The 13,366-nt window shown below is 43.0% G+C and overlaps 1 protein-coding gene across 1 annotated transcript in view; it reads right to left on the bottom strand.

The window, feature by feature from the left end:
- The window catches only part of Cpsf160 (cleavage and polyadenylation specificity factor subunit 1), an 85,997-nt gene that overhangs the window by 28,975 nt on the left and 43,656 nt on the right, over positions 1 to 13,366 (bottom strand). Inside the window, exons 16-26 of the mRNA XM_070530803.1 lie at positions 12,401 to 12,514; positions 12,216 to 12,323; positions 7,838 to 8,047; positions 7,260 to 7,396; positions 6,780 to 6,881; positions 6,630 to 6,708; positions 4,145 to 4,251; positions 1,385 to 1,487; positions 1,233 to 1,322; positions 1,001 to 1,129; positions 756 to 908 (exon numbers count right to left, since the gene is read on the bottom strand). Of these exons, the coding sequence (XP_070386904.1) occupies positions 756 to 908; positions 1,001 to 1,129; positions 1,233 to 1,322; positions 1,385 to 1,487; positions 4,145 to 4,251; positions 6,630 to 6,708; positions 6,780 to 6,881; positions 7,260 to 7,396; positions 7,838 to 8,047; positions 12,216 to 12,323; positions 12,401 to 12,514 (1,332 nt within the window). The remainder of the gene's footprint in view (positions 1 to 755; positions 909 to 1,000; positions 1,130 to 1,232; positions 1,323 to 1,384; positions 1,488 to 4,144; positions 4,252 to 6,629; positions 6,709 to 6,779; positions 6,882 to 7,259; positions 7,397 to 7,837; positions 8,048 to 12,215; positions 12,324 to 12,400; positions 12,515 to 13,366) is intronic.

Below are 13,366 nucleotides of genomic sequence, written 5' to 3'. Positions count from 1 at the left end.
CTGAATACGGGTAAATGCGTCCATGTGCAGTCTACTAAGAAGAAAAAAGTAATCGACGCCAGCTACTGTCTAATGAATAATATATTAAGTAATAAATCCATGACTAAATATTTGGGCGTGATGCTGTCGGGCGACTGCTCTAGGCGGACACACGTGGACTATGTAGTTGGCAAAGCGGTAGTTGCTTTGAATTACATTCAAAGAAATTTAAAATGTGCAAATTCTAATCTTAGAAGCACGGCGTACCTAACTTGTATATGACCTATTCTGGAATATGTTTGTACCCTTTGGGACCCATCACAGATATGTCTTATAAGTAAACTAGAAAAAATACAAAACAGAGCAGCCAGGTTCATCCCGGGTAGGTACGAGAGGAAGTACAGTTGCACAACAATGAAAACAGAGCTCAACTGGGAATCCCTGTCATATCGCCGAAAGAAACTGCGGTTAAAGCTTCTGTATGAAATCTATCACAACAAAACTGGAATTGATAGGGAAATGTACATAAAACCAAACTATATATCGGCACGCACTGACCACCACTGCAAAATTAGAGAATACCAGGCTAGGATGGGGCTGTATGCCAATTCTTTTTTTTTTTGCAAAAACTATCGCTCTGTGGAATCGACTGTCATGCGGTGGACAGGTGTGCAGTGTGAATCAAGATGTATTCTTTTCATGCTTGCAACCCCCCTGCTGTAATGCTTTCGGGCTCAGCGGGGATATGTCTGAATAAAGGATAAAGAATAGCTTACCTGCTTGTTAAAGTGGAGAAAGCCCTTAGGGCAGTTGACATTGTGAAATGGGGCAAAGCAGTGGATGGGACCATCCACAAACATTGGATGACAGCGCAACTCTCCACGTGAGCTCATGAACAACCAGTATGGCCGATAGCCACAAAGAAATACCTAAAGAAAAGCAACAACCCTGTAGAACAGCTCAGGAATATTAAGTGCACAGAAAAACTCAACCCTAAGAGAGAAAAAGAAAGGAAACTAACCCCAGAGTAACCAGAGATGTCAGAAAATGGATGGAGCCACTGTCGACTTTGAAAAGCCTTTTCCTCCTCTTCATTTTCAGGCTTCTGTGTCTTGTACTTTCGTTCTCTCAAGAAAATGTCATGTGACATCTGAAAGTAATAGCCATTGACTTCAGTTGAACAGCCTGCACAAGCAGCCCCACACACAGAATACACTTATGAAATAAGTTTTTAATACATGGCACAAACCGACCTTTTTGAACCGAAGTTTCAGATGACCTTCCCTCTGTGTTTCATAAAAAGGAAAAGCTTCGTAGATGAGCAGGTCTTCATCTACCCTGGCCTGGAATGTAATTAACAAGACATAAAGAAAAAAAATTTCATCCCTTATAAAAACACGCTTACAAGAAGAAGAGGTCTAGAGTGTCTGATTCCTAGTCCCACGACCAAGATTTCATGAACTACTGGCATTGACTCGTGAGACATATCCGAAAGCTTTTCAGATGACCTGCACATAAAGAGATCAAGAAAAAAAAGAACAGTCAATAGATTAGATAAAATATGGAAAAGGGTTGCAACAACAAAAATACCAACCAGTAATAGAAAAAATGCTGAAGTTATCATGCTATAGCTTGACATGCTGGAAAGCTGCATTAGCTGTATGAATTCGATTATTAGTATTATTACACAAGTTTAAAGCCTTTAAACCAGTTCCACTGTTTAGAGTAAATATCAAAGAAGGCTAATGCTAAATTTAAGATATACTACCTATATCCTTCTTGGACTGGACCATGCTTCATCACTATGACATCCTGGTAAGGTCATAAGTCAGCTAAAGGCTGTGCAAAACCATTCTTTTCTTCTTATCTCATGAGACTCACTGCAGGGCCAGTGTTTGCACAAGGAATGAGCTCTTAAGCTTCCCTGGTGCACCATCCATCACAATATAGCTTGCCTTTCTTTTTACATAAGTAATATATACATATACACTCTCACAATTACCACCTTCGTCGCCATTTGATCAACATGCCATCATATACCTTAATGAAAACTGATAAAAGAAAAAAATTCAGTGTTCACTGAAAGCCGTTCATATACTTGTGTTCCTCTATCCCAAAACCATTTATAGCCACTGGACAACTTCCTCAATTGTGTTATATCTTGTAAGTGCATTTCTATTTCCCTTGTAAGCCCAGTGCATTGTACATCTATGTATATTTTACCGCTTACGCTTGCCACAGATCATTCCTTCTTGTTCATTTATTGTTATGTTCTTACTGTTCTTTGCCCTTCGACTATTTATTGTGAAAACTCAACGGCTAAAAATAAATAAAAAATATAGAAATGTAAATACTGAGGCTAAAAAATAAATTACTCTGTTCCCTGTTCAACTTTAGATATATATACAGTCAAACCCACTTACAACAATATTCAAGTGCCATGAAAATTCCATTGCTATAACCGGTAATCGTTATAACGGGGTTGCATGAAAAAAAATTTAATAGGGGAGAAAGCAGAGCTGTTGTGAGAAAACTATAATGGCGGGCAGGCCAGTGGCCGTCCCCACCACCACCTTCCTCCATCCAACTGCGGATTGTGTTCACTCGTTTAACTGCTTCCTGGGCACTCCGATCGTGTGCAACAAGCCGTGGCTGTCGGCGTTAAAGAATGGCACTGCTATAACAACTGCAAAGAGGGGTCACGAGTGGCAAGCGATATGCGAGCACCGCCGAGGCATCGCTTTGGTGGCTCCAAAAGCGGCCTTTAAAAATTGCAAGAAGGCTGCCGCGGCAGCCTGTCAGCTTGAGAAATCCAGGAGAAACACTGAAGCGAGATCGCCACAAGCATCTCGCCACGTACTTCTCACTGGCTTGTACGAGAAAACCCTATCGCCGTCAGCCTTGCATGCTTTACGCTAAGCTTGCCGACATCCTTCTCCAAGGCACCCAGGTGCTCCATGTAGTGTAGTGGAAGGTTCCTCGCAAAAACGAAGCCCTGGAGGGACTGAATGCTCTGCCAGGTCACCTGTGAGGACAACGTTGACGCAGCCTGCCCTACCGCATCATCACTGCCGTCGTCACCGTCGCTATCCGATGCAAGCACATTCGCGACGATCGCCTTACCGGTTAGAAGCACTTGGTTACCAAATCAATAGCCGTGTGCTTTTTTTTCACCGGCAACGTCGTGCATTGCCGATGATCAGCGGGCACATCAGCCATCTTCCGCTTCGGCGGCGAGTCAAACCAACTATTGGTCAAATGAGGCTGAGAAACCACGTGGCCAGGAATGATTTCGATGCAGCCAACAAAGACAAACGCGAGTGATTAAGCTGTTTGCAGAACTGCGCTGAATGAGGAGCCAGCGAGCAATCTGCGGGCAGCGCAGTTGGCGCAGTCCATTCGTGTTTGGAGGGGTGGAAGGGCGACGGGAAAGAGGAGCACAGAGATGGCTGGAAAATGAGCCCGCCGTGGCTGTTGAAGCAGCGGTCCATCGTGCAGCGGCTCAAATTTCTCATTTTCTCTATTTCTTCAAGGATTTTGCATTTCACTGCTTTTCAGCATGGACACCCAGCAGACAGACTTCATCGTTATAACTGATAATGCGGCATCAGGGCATTGTAGTAAGTGGGTTAATTCACCATGGAAAATATACAAAAGTTGACGGTGCAGCAGCTTCTCATTGTTATAACCGACATATTGTTAAGACTGCTATCGTTATAAGTGGGTTCAACTGTATTATATTTTCCCTTTATCTGGTTGTGCATCTACGACTCTTTGGACACAGGCTGGTTGTATTAGTCAGGTCAAAGCAGTGATCGCTAGAAAACCTTCAACAGGAAAAAAAATAAAAGACTTGATTAGGTATGCTAATACTGCTTTTTAAAATATCCAACATAATAAAAAATATGCACAACTACAAAGTGCGAACAACTTTAATGCTGGATTTTCAGTAGCCTCAGCTTGTCAATAAAATAATTTAACAGAAGCAAATATAACTAGAAAGAGCTGCCTTTGGCAATAGCAGAACGCTTGTCTGGCTTAAAAATGATGTGCAACCAGACATGCAGCATGCAGTAGGACAGGTGAGTGATTAGCAGAGCTTAATACAGAAGTTGCCAGTAACAGCTGCTATAGTAGCTATGTGATGGAATACAAAAGACTATACTTTGTGCCAGATGGAGCAGTCATCTGTACGGAATCCACAAGCACCTTCTGTCCCATTGGAAAATTTTTCACAAGGAAGCACAGCTTGTATTCAGGAAGAGAGTATATCTAAAAAAACAAGAAAACAAAATGTATGCAACACAATTTCATGAAAATAAAGCAACCAGACAGCACAATTTGCTCTGAAAGCAATACATGAGAAAGGTACACAGACTTCCGTTAATTTGATTTTTCAGTTAACACTTTCCCTACTATGGGGGAAACAGGTGTTTTTTGTAGGTTATGCCATATCTTTCTTCTGAAGTAACTACTGCATTGATTATTTTATGTAATACATAAACAAAAAGCAGAATGAATGCGCTTTTCATGCATAAAAGTTTTATTAATGCGATATTTGTCATAAAAAAGACAAATTGCCAGAATCATGATTACGGGGCAACAATGAACAAAGTTTGTAAAGCATGCTTGTATCTACTAAGAAAAATATGTAGAAAAAATTATGAGATATACAAAATGTATTGCTGCTTAATATCTCTGCCACTATCTCCAAAAAAATTTAAAGTTTTTAATTGAACAGCTTTCCACTACAAAAATTTAACTGCAAGCACTGCAGTTGGGCGTGCTAAGCTGTGGCCACCGATGTTCCAGGCTGGTTTGTGTTGTCGCCTTTAGAGTCTGATTCCAATGAAAAGGCAGCCTTCTCAGACTAGCTGCTGCTCGATTCATTGATAAAATGAGCCATAGATGCAGCGGAATCATAAGATCTGCAATCTCTCGAAGCATGCGTGCCGCTCCCGGAGGCAGCCATTTTTTTGCTTCCTATACTTTGACAAACATGAAGCTTTGGAGCGTGTTCAAAAATGACTGCCTCTTGGGGTAAAACTGAACTGCTTAGAAAACAAAAATATAGTTCTCCTTTACACCAATGAGTGAAGTGTGTCCATGAGCAGCGTGGAAGGTCTCGAAAGCGGCCTCTCAAACATTCAATAGCGGGCAGCCATTTTTTATTTCTACTTTGACAATTGCAAAACTTCAAAGTGTGTTCAAAAATCACCACCTGGCGGGAAAAAAGCAAACTGCTATAAAAATAAAAATACAGTTCTTTTCCTTCATGTCCGATGGCACGGTGTGTCTATGAGTGGCACGGAAGGTCTCAAAAGCAGCCTCTTAAACGATCGTTAGCGGGCTAACAATGCACAATGGACGCAGTACGGAAAGAGTTCATTTGATCCCGACCCAAAGTCCTGGCCAGCGCCTAAGCATTTCTATGGGCTCAAAGTTTCATTATTGCGATCCTAATATTGGCCTTGGCCAGATAATTCAAACTATATATATGGTGACCCCAATAGTGAACCCCATATGGTGACCCCATATGGTGACCCCAATAGTGACCCCTTTACTGGTAGTGTGTCTCCGCAGAGCTTAGAGGACAAAGGGCGTTGAACACACGTCAGCCCGTCGAAAACGCCTATTGATGCGATAGTGTCAAATGCCCGATTGAGCGAAAAAGCCGGCGCCTGTCATCAGGAGGAGAGAAACGGCACCTCATTTCCAATTGGCCCCGATGCCACATCACGAGTACGCCTTGATAGAGTTCCCATTGGCAGCGACGCATGTCACAATGTCGCCTCAATGGAGTAGACGGGGCGAAAAGGCACACCTGCTGCGGCAGTAGTACGTCAGCCATTGCATAAGAGGAGAGGGCATCGCCACCACTTAGCAACGCCACGTTACCCTCGCTCTCGCATTCACTCTCGGAAGCCTGTGTTACCCGCGTGTTCCTTGTCCGCGCAAGCTAACACCTGTGCTCTAACTGCACCCTGGTAAGACCAAATCAAAATGCGCCAAGCATCTCAGCGCACTCATTTGCTTGAGAGGAGTTCATAACTCGAAGAGCCACTCAGCGACATTCAATTGGACTTTAATGCTTTCGCATTCACAACTGATAAGGAGTGACTAACTGTCCTTGGATTTTCTCCAACCTGCCCTAGGAAGATTTTCAAACAACATAATGGTAGCTCACAATGTCTGATTATGGTATTTACCCAATTCTAACTTGTGCTTTTTTTTTTGTCAAGAAAAATTAGCCAGAAACTGCATTTGCATGCCTTGGCGCACAACTGTATTACAGCACCAAAAATTACTTGAGGAAGCTAGCCGTTACTGTGCAGCACATGTTAAACCATTGCCCATTTTTTTCTTGCTAGAAAAGTGGGTGCGGTAAAATTTCTACTTTCTTTAGGAGCTTTAATGTCATCTCTACATTAGTTTTCTACTTTGGGCTCACAGAAAGTGGCGTACATTAGATCCAGGGACGTGTTAGAATTGGGTGAATATTACCAAAGGAATCAGCGGTTTGTTTTGACATTTTCTCTGCATTTTCTTTTAATTCAACCCACAAGTTAATTAGATCAAATTCATCAAACTTGTCAGGGTCGAATTAATGGAAATCGACTATACTTTGTCAATTGCAAAGAGATGCTCACCTCTAAGACACCATTTTCCCTAGCTACAAACAACCAATAAGTTGGTGCCACGTCCTTTATTTCAAACATGGATTCCTCACTGCAACATAAAGCAAAGTTACATACCCAAAGAACACAGGAGAGTAAATAAAACAATGAAGATGGACCTACTCAGAGGGAGCTTCCTGGGATGTCATGCGAACTGGTTCCTTGTGACTAGGATTTTCCTCAGATTCACCATAAAGCAGTTCATCTTCATCATCAAGAAGACCACTATAGAATGCAGGAAAAAATTAAGAACAATGAACTGTACCCTTTCATGAAAAGGTTCTATAAACAGAAGAACAAAAATGTATAAAATTTTGGTTAAATTTTATTTCCTAATGGTAGTTTATAACAAGAAAAGTTAAGTTCACTGTCTCGAATTGAATGCCTTGAAGAGAAAATCAATACGGCCCCTGCACCCTTTTCTGCAAGAAAATATTTGGCTGGCCTGGCAGTGATAGCAGAGCAACTGCAAGTTTATATACTTTTATCACTTTGTTTTAGTTTTGTTAAATATTGCTTATCTTGACTGACCTCTTGTCACGTAACTGGCTGGGATTGAGCATTTGCCATAATGAGAGCCTTAACAAAATAGTGCAGTCTTACTTTGATGATATGTCAATGGACTCCTTTGGGGGAGGAATAGGTTTCTGTGGCTTGACTGGCTCATCTGGTTCTCGATATTGAGTGGTAAAAAGACCACTCACATCCTTGTACACACATATGCTCAAAATCTTTGCTTTCTGTCAAATAAACATGAGAGACAGAAAATAGACATTAAAACAATTGAAAACAGAAAAAAAAAATTTGTAAAATACAGAAGTAGCTACACACAATACCAATAAGTTTCCACTAGGAACAGTAAAATCCAAGATGCAAATTTTTTGGTTACCGTTTCTATGAATTGATTTGTAGATGTCTTTTTCGTTGACCATAATTTATAATGATGGTTAGTGTGACCAAATGATCAGGCATGGTATGTCGTTCTAAGAAAATCAAGTGCAATGCTTAAAACATATGGCACTGAATGACCATCAAGCTCTCCGTAAGAAATAACACCATAATGTTAATTTGCGACAATATTTGCACAGAAAAAGCTGAGTGAGACAACATGCAAGAAGCAAGAACACAATGCGATTAGGACAAAAGGAAAAAAGAAAAACGACTGATGGCATATTACTTACCACTGCTGTAAGCTGTGGCCGCAGAACAGCCAGGCGACAACCTGCAGCAGGGTCTCCGCGCAATGTCAGATGAATGACAAGGCCTTCAGCACTGCGTATGATGACATGAGGGTCAGCCAGGGAACCAGCAACAATGGATGAGCCCACATCCAAAGGAATGTGCTGCAGCTGCCTGGTACCATCTAGAAGGCGCACCCCCATTGGACAAACCTGCATCCATTGAGAGACACTGCTTTGAACATTTCCTTCCCTATCGAGTGAAGCAGCTTTCCTCTCGCAACATGTTAGCAGGCACTGGCCCTCCCTTTTTAATGGCATATGTGCAAAATCCTGAACAATTTTGGCTTACTTACTCGTGGAGCTGATCAGAAGCATGTACAACCAGAACTCATAGAAGCAAGTTTACAGCAAACAGTACCAGCGACAGCCTAGAACTTTTTACCCAGGACCTTCCAAGCCTCTTAGAGAATGCAACAAACTGGCCTTTTCATAATAAATTGAAATCACACATTAATGCTGAAATCACAATTCACACAAAACTGAATTTCTCTCTCGACATGTGGTTAAAACTTTGCAACTGGTGAGTAGAGAGTGGCAGCACAAGCGACCCGAGAGCTCCAAGTGAGGCGAGGCAAGGTGTAGTATACTGTAGTTGCCAGGGAGGAGCAGAAGGCACAAGTGTGGCGACAAGAGGGGAAGGAAGATGCAGGTGGCATGAGTAGGTGGCGTGCGGTGTAGTATGCAAGAATGGGCAGCAAGTGGACAGCCTGGGGGAAAAGTCACGGAGCGCAGTTATAAAGTGAATGTTTGCGATGAATATGTTGGCCTATCATCGTTTGTAACAAATTGAAGACAGAAATTACGGAACTTCCAGAAACGCAACCCTTAGCAGGCCAGTGGTACATAGTTGTGTCACTTCTATGCCGTACATCAAGAGGATGTAATAAAATATTGGTACAAATCTGTACCACTTTGAACCCGGCTATCATCACACTCTTAACCCTTTCGCTGTCACGGACGTACCAGTACGTCTTCACACTTCCCCTCCACAGGGTCACTGACGCACCGGTACGTTCTCTATCGTGCATTCAAAATTTCGCGCCTGAGCGCAAAGCTGGCGCTCCTGGACTGGCCACGCCATCTGTTGACCCTTTCTACAAGTCCGTAATTTGGCCCTGACCTGTGTTAGTATATGTATTGAAGAGCACAGTGCGACTGCCACATGCCCCTCTCTCTTTGCTGAGTGGCGCGGTGGCTCCGCGTTTGCTGGATCATGCGTCGTGCGCTTGTGGTTATGGGTTCAAGGGTTGTTCTGCCATCTCCACTGGTTTGAAGGTTTGTATTTTTCTTCTGTTGGTGTGTCTGCTACGGCGCGTCAAGTTCAGGGGCACGCACCGTTGCCTCTCCGAAAAGAGTGACTCGATTGCTGCTTTCACTCCCTCGCCGCACCTTCGCTTCCGACTTGCAGCAGTAAACGTAAAGCCCTTCGAACTTTGTTTTAGCCTTTTTCCATCTCCCTCTGTCGTTTTGATCGCCAACGTCCCATTTCTCTCCGTAGTGCGGGCGACTGAAAGCGCATCCTCCCTGCGCGCGGTTACTTTCGGATCGCTGAGCACGCAGGACCTTCGTCTGCTCATTGAAGCGGTGGCTCAAATCCGATTCAGAATAAGAGCCAAGCTCGGATTCAGACTCAGACAGAGTCTCATGCGAGGAAGAGGGTTCCGCATCCTCAGATTCGGATGTTGAATGGATATTATAGTCAGGCTGATGATGATGATGATGTTTACTAACAACAACTGCAGAACACTAAAATGTGCATATTGCATTGACTATGTTATATGTATACCAATCATAATCAAAAATAAATTGCTATGTGCATTCCCTGTTATGCTCGTTCCCTGAAACCGAGACGACACTGGGGGTGCGTCACGGCCAGAAAGGTCCGACAGCGAAAAGGTTAACAAACTATATAAGCTGTTCTTGCTCTTTTCTAGCAGCTGCCGCTAACAGTAAGCATTTTCTTCTTGCTACATATGCTTGCTACATAAGTGGAACGACAGTGAATTTTTACCGCAAGTTTGACAGTGCACGTCATAAATGGTGTCATCCACACAATTCTTTGCAAGTGAATATGCCTTGCAGTCTCACCCACTAGAATCTGTAAATTTCAATGTGTGCCACAAGGTAATTAGTTAAGTTAATTAGTAAATTTTTTGTTAATTAGCTGATTATGCATTTCAGTTCTTTGTGCAAGTAATGTCTACCTCTTCGAGTATACCGGCTCACAGACTACAATTGTGCTATCTGCCACAGGTACTTTAAAAAATTACTTGGAAGTGTTCACTGAAACGTCCTGTATATCCTGTAATTGGCCCTCACTGCATAATTTGAGCTTAGCTCGTCAGCAGGAACATGCTTGACCTCACTTTTCACACAGATGCATTGCTGCAGCATCTTTCTTGGCGGTGCTAGAGGACAGCGAATGGATCAAAAGAGTTATTGCCTGCCAAGTTTTGGTCTGCTCTCAGCAGGTTTTTGCACGCAAGCAGTATCTCACCCCAAAAAATGGCCGCAGTTACCCGATTCTACAATGCACCTTAAAAAGGAGGGAAATGGGTGGGGACAGTCTGAAACTTGCTTGCACCGTTATTACATTCACATACAAAACCAAAACCACTTCTCAGCATTGAAAGCAACGTACCTTCAGGGCCAGCGTCATCGCCATTGCCATCACATGATGGTGGTACAAGTTTTCATGCAGGTCAGGATGACTGCATACCACTTTCAACTAAAGCTTATTTAAAAAAGGAGCTCCATGCTGAATTAGCTGCAATAGAGCCTCATCATGTTTTCAGCATGTCGAGTCTTGCATGCATTGCAGGACAAACTAGCGAAGCGGTTAGACATGGCGTGGTCCACCACCTCATTTGCGACGGTTGCAGTCATTCAAGAAATGCAGAATATAAAATGCAGGGGACTGCACGGAGAATGACAAGTTTTGAATCAGCAATAAAGAGCTGTTTGAGAGCAATGATGACAGACAGAATGTAGATAAATTTCCATTCTGTGAAGGTGAACTCGGCAAGTTTTACCCTAGGCATGCTATACACATACATAAAAGGCAAAAAAGGTAAATAATAATAATTGTAAAAATTTGAAATATTGGATGCATCTTGTTTTCTGCTCTGAACACATGAAATGTGGGTGCATATTGGATTCAGAGGCGTGTTATACCCGTGTCACACGGGCGTTTGGAAGGCCTTCCAACCGATAGTCAGTTGACTCAAAGGTCAAGTTCGAGCTGCTACACAGGCGGTTTCGAAGGCCGCCAAGTCAATAGTCTATAGAGTCAATGGAGCACCCTACAACTCTATCAAAATCTCGATAGCCTTTGAGCAACAGAAACAGAAACATCGCGAACATGCCCTCTCGTTCACAATCTGCTCGTACTCACTGTTAGAAACAACAAATCAAACCAAAATGCTCTAAAAATACTATATATGAGTGTTATTAATTATTCAATAAAGTATTTTTGCCACTTGATATGTGCAAACTGCACATACTCTCGACAACAGCGATGTGCTTGTGTTCATTCCTTCCTCAATGTTGTCTAGTACACTCCCCCTCTACTCCATGTGTTGCCGGCTGCCGTCATACCGCCGCCATAGCGCTTTTAAGTGGTCTTAATGTTGTTTTACTTTTCGTGAAATGAAAACGAAAATAAAGATCCGCAGTGCCACATAATTTTGCGAGAAACGCCTGAACCACTCAACGGCCGTTCAAAAGTGCCGTGTAGCAGCGCGACAACTCCTTTAAGTCGATAGAGTTGTGGCGTTTCGAAGGTCGTCGACTGGAAGGCCTTCCAAATGTGCCCATGTTACACAATTAATAGAAATGGTTAAACACTACTAAATAATAACAGTGTTTAGATCATTTTCTGCTTTTCTTGAATTGAAGCCACTAGATAATTTCATAAGTTGCAATGTTTACACTGGAGGCCTGTGTAATTTAATTTTATGATGTAAAAATAAGTAATATTAATCAATAAAATAAATTCTAGGGTTTTACGTACCAAAACTATGATCTATAGCTATAGTGGAGGACTCTAGATTAACTTTAACCACCTCGAATTCTTTCATTTGTACCCAATAAGCGGCACAGAAGCATTTTGCATTCTGCTCCTATTGGAATGCGGCCATTGAGGCCAAAATAGAATGCGTCACCTCATGCTCGGAAGCACAACCCCATAGCCACTGGAATACGACGGTGGATGACTATAATGTAACTGATGAGAGTTCATGCTGGAAGACAGCAGTGTAAGACAGCACAGTTTTTTACTCCAGCGAAAGATGACTTGTATCCACTGAAAGCTATTTACCTGTAGTACATAGCGCCCATCACCAAGATTGCCTGCAAATACAGTAGGGTTTTGCGTGCTGAAGCCACTATGGTCAAGCTCATTTATCTCCTGGTCAGTCTGAAGAATCTGCACATGACAAAAGCTCATTAATACTTGGATTGCACACAAACTGTCATCTGAAAGAGCTGATGGTCAGGTCATACCATACTGCTGTCTGCCCTGCTGAGGATCAAAAAGGCATGTGTGTTGGCCAAAGGCTGCTCTGCAGCCTTGTCTTCTGAGGCAGGGTCATCTGACACTTCTTTTTTTTCTTGCAGCTGTTTCATGGCGCAACAAACAGAAAATGTAGATTAAATGAGTAACTGCACAGGCTTTTATACAACACAAACACACACACTTCAATGCTCAAACAACAAATGCATGTCAAAACATGATAAGATAACATTCACAATATCAATATATTCCTATGCGAGCTTGGCTCATAGCCGACACTTTTGAGGACAAGCGCTATTGCATACACCCTGTTTGATGTTCGTCTTCCCTATGCAACTACCGCAACTCCATGTTTGGTCTCACCACATAACATATGCGGAACTTTGAACCTGTCAAATTTAAAATTTTTAAAAATCACGTGGCCACAACAAGGCAGGGGGGGGGGGGGGGGATGTAGGGAGGCAATAGCAAGCATTTTTTTTTTTCAGAAGTTTACTCTGAGCACACAACTTATGAAGGATGCATTATGAGGATGCTTGACTCTCTCGTGTCCCCTGATAATGTTTTCCCTGCATGACTCTCCTGTCCCTTGGAATCCAGTTTCCTCATATAATGTGCAGTGACAGTAGTCGGTAGTTGCCCAGTACTAGGAGAGATGGTGCGAGTGTTCTGCTGCTAACGGCACCTGATGGCGGGGACACTCGGGCACCTCAGTCTCTTTGGCTGTGGGAACTCGGCACGCACACTCAGTCATAAAACTTTGTTATCGGTACTGGGAGTGATGGGTTCTGCGACCCCACCAGGGGACGTATTCTGAAACGTTCGCCGCGGCGAACTTTTCGCACTGGCCACGCCTCCGCCGTTGCGGCGCGCGCTGAATGGCTGCTTTGACAAAACCGGAAATTCACTTGCGCCACCTGAATTTCCGGTTTTGTCAAAGCAGCCATTCAGCGCGC

This window comes from Dermacentor albipictus, chromosome 1, assembly GCF_038994185.2.
Source record: "Dermacentor albipictus isolate Rhodes 1998 colony chromosome 1, USDA_Dalb.pri_finalv2, whole genome shotgun sequence".
Classification (NCBI taxonomy): Eukaryota; Metazoa; Arthropoda; class Arachnida; order Ixodida; family Ixodidae; genus Dermacentor; species Dermacentor albipictus.
The sequence above is the reverse complement of the archived record's forward strand: the minus strand, read 5'-3'. Positions and strand labels throughout refer to the sequence as shown.